This window comes from Coregonus lavaretus, assembly GCF_964263955.1.
Source record: "Coregonus lavaretus genome assembly, chromosome: 31".
Classification (NCBI taxonomy): domain Eukaryota; kingdom Metazoa; phylum Chordata; class Actinopteri; order Salmoniformes; family Salmonidae; genus Coregonus; species Coregonus lavaretus.
The window spans coordinates 18800860-18809168 of NC_140018.1; the positions used below are offsets into that span (position 1 = coordinate 18800860).

The following is an 8309-nucleotide window of genomic DNA, read 5'->3' on the forward strand; positions in this document are numbered from 1 at the left end:
AATGTTTTTGAGCCGTTGCAAAATCGTCTGGATCCTGGAAAACAGCAAAACACTGATTCCCAATGCAGTATCCGTTATGCTTGGCTTCTCACATTCTCAGCACGAATGTTAGAGTAACAAGCAACATCACTATTATGACCTTCATTTTTTTTACTCAGTTGTAACAACTTTGTATGTACAACTATTGCTTATTAGGCAATGTGTAGCTATAGTTTACCCTTCGGATAGCTCCTGCTGTTAAAAGCAGCCTTGCTCCATGTTTGCGAGCTGGTCAAGGAAAGAATTTCCTATTTTGCTGGTTGCTTAATCCCCTTCCAAAAACTTTATTTCACCCACCTCGCCGGTGCACATCACTACTAGTCTACATTTGGAATTACATCTCCCTCCCTCCCCACCTCCCCACCTCCCTGCCTTCCTCTTTCTCTCAATTCAATTCAATTTAATTTCAATTTAAGGGCTTTATTGGCATGGGAAACATATGTTTACATTGCCAAAGCAAGTGAAATAGATAATAAACAAAAGTGAAATAAACAATACAAAATTAACAATAAACATTACACTCACAAAAGTTCCAAAAATAATAAAAACATTTCAAATGTCATATTATGTTTATATACAGTGTTATAATGATGTGCAAATAGTTAAAGGACAATAAGGAAAATAAATAAACATAAATATAGGTTGTATTTACGATGGTGTTTGTTCTTCACTGATTGCCCTTTTCAAAAGTTTGGACAGACCTACTCATTCAAAAGGGTTTTTCTTTATTTTTCCTAGAATAATAGTGAAGACATCAAAACTATGAAATAACACATATGGAATCATGTAGTAACCAAAAAAGGTTTAAACAAATCAAAACATATTTTAGATTCTTCAAAGTAGCCACCCTTTGCCCTGATGACAGCTTTGCACACTCTTGGCATTCTCTCAACCAGCTTCATCTGGAATGCTTTTCCAACAGTCTTGAAGGAGTTCCCACATATGCTGGGAACTTGTTGGCTGCTTTTCCTTCACTCTGCGGTCCAACTCATCCCAAACCATCTCAATTGGGTTGAGGTCGGGTGATTGTGGAGGCCAGGTCATCTGATGCAGCACTCCATCACTCTCCTTCTTGGTCAAATAACCCTTACACAGTGTGGAGGTGTGTTTTGGGTAATTGTCCTGTTGAAAAACAAATGATAGTCCCACTAAGCGCAAACCAGATGGGATGGCGTATCGCTGCAGAATGCTGTGGTAGCCATGCTGGTTAAGTGTGCCTTGAATTCTAAATAAATCACTGACCGTGTCACCAAAAAAGCACCCCCACACCATCACACCTCCTCCTCCATGCTTCACGGTGGGAACTACACATGCAGAGATCATCCGTTCACCTACTCTGCATCTCACAAAGAAACAGCGGTTGGAACCCAAAATCTCAAATTTGGACTCATCAGACCAAAGGACAGATTTCCACCGGTCTAATGTCCATTGCTTGTGTTTTTTGGCCCAAGCAAGTCTCTTCTTATTATTAGTGTCCTTTAGTAGTGGTTTCTTTGCAGCAATTCGACCATGAAGGCCTGATTCACGCAGTTTCCTCTGAACAGTTGATGTTGAGATGTGTCTGTTACTTGAACTCTGTGAAGCATTTATTTGGGCTGCAATTTCTGAGGCTGGTAACTCTAATGAACTTATCCTCTGCAGCAGAGGTTACTCTGGGTCGTCCTTTCGTGTGGCGGTCCTCATGAGCCAGTTTCATCATAGCGCTTGATGGTTTTTGTGACTGTACTTGAAGAAACTTTCAAAGTTCTTGAAATTTTCCGTATTGACTGATCTCCATGTCTTAAAGTAATGATGGACTGTCGTTTCTCTTTGCTTATTTGAGCTGTTCTTGTCATAATATGGACTTGGTCTTTTACCAAATAGGGCTATCTTCTGTATACCAACCCTACCTTGTCACAACACAACTGATTGGCTCAAATGCATTAAGAAGGAAAGAAATTCCACAAATGAACTTTTAACAAGGCACACCTGTTAATTGAAATGCATTCCAGTTGACTACCTCATGAAGCTGGTTGAGAGAATGCCAAGAGTGTGCAAAGCTGTCACCAAGGCAAGGGGTGGCTACTTTGAAGAATCTAAAATATAACATATATTTTGATTTGTTTAACACTTTTTTGAGTACTACATGATTCCATATGTGTCATTTCATAGTTTTGATGTCTTCACTATTATTCTACAATGTAGAAAATAGTAAAAATAAAGAAAAACCCTTGAATGAGTAGATGTGTCCAAACCTTTGACTGGTACTGTATATAAAATAAAAATAATCATTTGCCAGTTATAGGTCTACTTTGTTATTGGCTTTGGTCACTTAGACTGGTTAGAATTTTCAGTGATGAGATGCTTATGGAGCCATTACATTTGTGAAAGGCCTACTACAACTGTATGAAATAAAAACATAAAACATTCAAAACCATCAGATTTTCCTTTGCAGACGTGTAAACAAGTCATGACAATGAAAACGAAAATGACAAAATTATCCAACAACATATTGATTGTCCTATATCAACGGTCTGTCCAATGATACGTTTTGTACTTATCCCTTGTGACTTGCTGCAAATCGTGATTACCAAAATCTTGGCTTTCGAAAGCAATGTCTAAATTACCTCGACGTTTTAGTTTCAGGTGAGTAAGTACAACCATCACCAAAATAACTACGACAATGCATACCATCATTCCAAGAAGACCCCCAGCCTTTACAGTGGAAGGGCGCTCAGTTGGATCCTTGATAATTGGTGTATATGGTGTGGTAAAACCTGAACCCTCTGACGGTTCTCTCTCAACACAACCATATGAACCAACCAAGTCGAATCCCTCATCACAAGAACACAGGTAACTTCCATACGTATTTGTACAATTATGGTGGCAGTAACTCATCTCACATTCATCTATGTCAACACAATTTGACAACCCATTTTTGTCTTTGAGTATGTAACCATTTTGACAGTTGCATTGATATTCTTTACTTGGGTCACATTCTGGGGAACACTCTGCTGCTAAACAAACAAATTGGCACCGGTTGGTGTCTTCTGTCATTCTTCTGAATCCATCCCAACAGGAGCAATTGTAACTGCCTATTGTGTTCGTGCAGTCTTGCTCACATGGTCTCATGGAGCATTCATCTACATCTACACATTTGTCATTTTCAAACACATATCCCTTCTGGCATCTGCATTCAAATCCACCAATAGTATTGACACACTTAAAGTTCTGTCCCCGGCACTGTCTATCATCTATACAATCATCAATGTCTTTGCACTCCTTCCCATCTTCTGCCAGTGCATACCCATGGTGACACATGCAAGTGTAGATGTCATCTTTTTTTTGGCAGAGATGCGCGCATCCTGAGTCAAAGCAGGGGTCATTTTGCGCATCTTCACATGTGACGTTATTGTCCTGGAGAGTTTTTCCAGGTGGGCAGGTGCATACATGTTGTTGATTAACTGAGGAACAGTCATGCACACAGCCACCTTTGAATACCTCGCAACTCCATGGTGCTTGTATCCACTGTTCAGATAGACAGATATATTTCGACCCGAGGGATTTGAGCGTTGCAATGGTTCCCTGGGGTAATGTCAGTAGGTTGTCCCCTTTGAATCTCAACGGGGTCTCGTACAGAACTGATTCGTCCCCTTTTACAATTACATGTTGGCAGGGACTGTCAAGTTTATATTCACAAATAAATCCATCTACTTTACTTTCGCATGGTTGTTCCTTCCACGCAAAGTCGTATTTTGATACCGAAATACATTTTGAAGAGCAGACATCATCAAAGCGCCCCCAGTTCTGGAATTTGGTTTCATCATCTCCAGTTATCCACCTGTACCCTCGTAAAAACAATGCTTGGTCGGGGCATTGCCCGCTCGGTAAATGCAAACCAATCCAATAATCTCCTGTATGAATACCAAGTAATATTAAAAGGATGCTATGTGATATCAAAGTTCGAACTGTCATTAAATATCCGTTATTTTCTTGCTCACAATGTTTTTGAGCGGTTCCAAAGTCAGCTTGGTCCTGGAAAACGGCAAAGCACTGCTCCTCGATGCAGTATCCGACACGGGGATCCCCCTTCACTCTCAACAGGAACGTTAGAACGACGAGTATTCCTACTGTATCCCTCATTTCTTAACAATCTCCTACGCCTCAAACGCAATATAACAATTTCGCATATAATTTAGATGTAGGCTACTCGCCTCTTAGGCATGGTTTGAGTAGTAGAATGAACGTTAAGACTGCCGATAACTCCTATTTATATAAGCCTCCCTCCATGTTTTCGATTGATCAAGGAAGGAAATTCCTTTATGAATGGCGTAGTTGCTGACCAAAAACAAACAAGTTCTCTCTGAACCTGCCTATCATGCCAAATAACCAGCCACTGGGCAACAACTGGTTGAATCAACGGTGGGAATCAACGTTGTTTCCACCTAATTTCAACCCAAAAAATCAAGGTGATGAGGTTGAATCAATGTGGAAAACTAATTAGACTTGCAAAAAGTAATAATTTCACCCAACCAGTAACTAAATCTAACATGGTGATTTATTTTTACATTTCACTTTGAATTCAGTTAGTTGACAACTCAACCAAATGTTAATCAAACCTAGACATTGAACTGACACGTGCACACACACAACACACACACGAAATGTATATTTGTAGCAAGCTATAGTCCAATTATACACATATTGCAACACTTATGGGCTAGCATTTAAATAAGAAACACATTGAAATCAAATCAATGAAATCAAAAACTTAGATAACATCTTTCAGTGATATGCAGCCTAATTTGCTCAGTTCTCTCCTAGTGTTTACATGGTTCTCTCTCATGAGTATGCCTATATGGCAGACAAGATGGCACATTCTGAGCTATTTTTGTATTAATTTGAGAACCACTCTATGTCCACAAATAGACATGAGAACACCAGGACAGACACATTCTTCATGAGGTGATTTAAACACGTTTTAGGATATATTTGAACACATGAATTCGGAATAATATCTTATTATTCTTGATATTCAGGGACAACCATGATTATATTGACAATATACACTACATTGCCAAAAGTATGTGGACATGCCTTCAGATTAGTGGATTCGGCTATTTCATCTAAATTCCCAATCTGGCCCTCATACCATCATTGCCACCTAATCATCCCCAGTTTACAAATAGGTTCATTCATCCCGTTGCTGTAAATGAGAATGTGTTCTCAGTCAACTTACCTGGTAAAATAAGGGTAAAAAAATAAAAATAATAATAAAGCCACACCAGTTGCTGATAGGTGTATAAAATCGAGCACACCGCCATGCAATCTCCACAGACAAACATTGGCAGTAGAATGGCCCATACTGAAGAGCTCTGTGACTTTCAACGTGGCACTGTCATAGGATTCTAGTCTCCTGAGTGGCGCAGTGGTCTAAGGCACTGCATTGCAGTGCTAGCTGTGCCACTAGAGATCCTGGTTCGAATCCAGGCTCTGTCGCAGCCAGCCGTGACCCGGAGACTCATGGGCAGCGCACAATTGGCCTAGTGTTGTCCAGGGTAGGGGAGGGAATGGCCGGCAGGGATGTAGCTCAGTTGATAGAGCATGGTGTTTGCAACGCCAGGGTTGTGGGTTCGATTCCCACGGGGGACCAGTATATAAAAAAAAATGTATTCATTAACTGTAAGTCGCTCTGGATAAGAGCGTCTGCTAAATGACTAAAATGTAAATTTAAAATGCCAACTTTCCAACCAGTCAGTTTGTCAAATTTCTGCCCTGCTAGAGCTGCCCCGGTCAACTGTAAGTGCTGTTATTGAAGTGGAAACTTCTAGGAGCCACAATGGTTCAGCCTCGAAGTGGTAGGCCACACAAGCTCACAGAATGTGAGTGCTGAAATGCGTAGTGTGTAAAAATGGTCTGTCCTCGGTTGCAACACTCACTACTGTGTTCCAAACAGCCTAGGGAAGCAACATCAGCACAATAACTGTTCTTCGGGAGCTTCATGAAATGGGTTTCAATTGCAGAACAGCCGCACACAAGCCTAAGATCACCATGCGCAATGCCAAGCGTTGACTGAAGTGGTGTAAAGCTCACTGCCATTGGACTCTGGAGCAGTGGAAATGCGTTCTCTGGAGTGATGAAACACGCTTCACCATCTGGCAAATCTGGGTTTGGCGGATACCAGGAGAACGCTACCTGCCCCAATGCATAATGCCAATTGTAAAGTTTGGTGGAGGAGGAATAATGGTCTGTGGCTGTTTTTCATGGTTCATGGTAGGGCTACAATGTATACAATGACATTCTAGACGATTCTGTGCTTCCAACTTTGTGGCAACAGTTTGGGGAAGGCCCTTTCCTGTTTCAGCATGACAATGCCTACATGCACAAAGGCGAGGTCCATACAGAAATGGTTTGTCGAGATCGGTGTGGAAAAACTTGACTGGCCTGCACAGAGCCCTGACCTCAACTCCATCGAACACCTTTGGGATTAATTGGAACACTGACTGCGAACCAGGCCTAATCGCCCAACATCAGTGCCCGACCTCACTAACATGCTGACCACACCACTTGTGTTACGTGTGTGAGCGTTGCAAAATAAATGTACTCATACATGTTATATAACAATTTCATCCAAACTGCTTGCGCGCGTCTGCGTAGCCAGACGCTAAAATAGAACGGGGTTCTATTTTTGACGCTTGACCCGCCTCTCCCATCTCCTCATTGGTTTTTAGGAGCATATACCCACATGGGTGATTGCAAGATGATTTGAGGTCCACACTCCAGTCCAGTTGGTGGTGGTAATGCACCTTAAAGTTGGTTGCCAACCGCCATATAAAGTCCACAGAAGAAGAAGAAGATGACTAAAGGAGGAGATATTGCTAGAAACTAACTAGGTTTCCCCTTTTACCTGTGGATTAATTGTCGGTGTGTGACTCAAAATGGGTCAAAATTCTACAAAGATCCTGAAAAAAAGGAGCTTGTGCATTTCAAGTAAAATAACCTAATGTTTATATCCCAGGACAAATTAGCTAGCAACAGCAAGCTAGCTAGCTAAATGGCCTTGAATGTTTCATGTGTTTCGACCTGTCCCCAAATGAATAAATATAGTTGGTTCAGAGTTCGTTTAGATATTTCAAACTGTGTGTCCTGATCGCGTCTGGTGTGGATGGAGAAAATCAACATGTGCACAATAGCGCACGCGGAAGCACGTGCCTGTTCTAGTCAGCATGTTATGCTCTTGTGGCTGAATGGAAGCAAGTCCCCGCAGCAATGTTCCAACATCTAGTGGAAAGCCTTCCCAGAAGAGTGGAGGCTGTTATAGCAGCAAATTTGGGTCCAATTCCATATTAATGCCCATGATTTTGGAATGAGACGTTCGATGAGCAGGTGTCCACATACGTTTGGTCATGTAGTGTATCTGGGTGTCTCTGTTTGTCCGGAGGTGGTAGCCTAGGAGGAGTAGGAACATAATCACTCATGGGAGGTATCACTCCCTCCAGGAAATACACGACGCCGCTGTTCTGGTTACTGATGGATTTATTCTTCTACTAAATTCTCCACCGTCATCAATCCACCGTCGAACTGTTTAAATACATTTCAACACATGCACAAAAAACAAGTTGGCGTTCACGTTACAGAAACCTTGCACGTAAATATGCGTGACAAATAATTAACATAATGAACATACCTCGCTGGCTGCACACAACTGAGAGGGAAATGGGTCCACTTAGAAACAAGAATACTTGTAAATAAACACGTCGTTAATTTAACTTATCTTTCAGAGTACTAAACTTTACCGCCGCTACTTTACCGCGATGTTGTCACGATCGTCGTAGTAATGAGTAGACCAAGGCGCAGCGTGAGAAACAAACATGACTTTAATTAGTTAAAGTTTCTAAATACAAAACAAAACACGACTCGTGAAGTCCACGGTGACAATGACCGAACACGGAACAAAAACCCACAAACACAAAGTGAAACACAGACAGTTAAATATGGCTCCCAATCAGAGACAACCAGCACACAGCTGACACTCGTTGCCTCTGATTGGGAGTCACCCAGTCAAACATAGAAATAAACAACCTAGAACACCCAACATAGAAACAGAAAACATAGAATGAACACACCCTGGCTCAACATAATGAGTCCCAGAGCCAGGGTGTGACAGTATCCCCCCCTAAAGGCGCGGACTGCGACCGCGCCTAAATACGAGCAAAACAGGGGAGGGCTGGGTGGGCATTCCTCCTCGGCGGCGGCTCCGGCTCCGGGCTTGCCCACCACCCTCCAACAAA

The 8309-nt window shown here is 41.8% G+C and overlaps 1 protein-coding gene across 1 annotated transcript; it reads right to left on the bottom strand.

Moving 5' to 3' along the window:
- Positions 1-447: 447 nt before the first annotated feature.
- LOC311106560 (thrombomodulin-like) lies at positions 448-4309 on the bottom strand. The gene has a single exon (XM_084148940.1). It carries the CDS (start codon positions 4159-4161, stop codon positions 2545-2547), a length of 1617 nt encoding a protein of 538 aa, XP_084005066.1. The 5' UTR covers positions 4162-4309; the 3' UTR covers positions 448-2544.
- Between the last annotated feature and the right edge of the window lie 4000 nt (positions 4310-8309).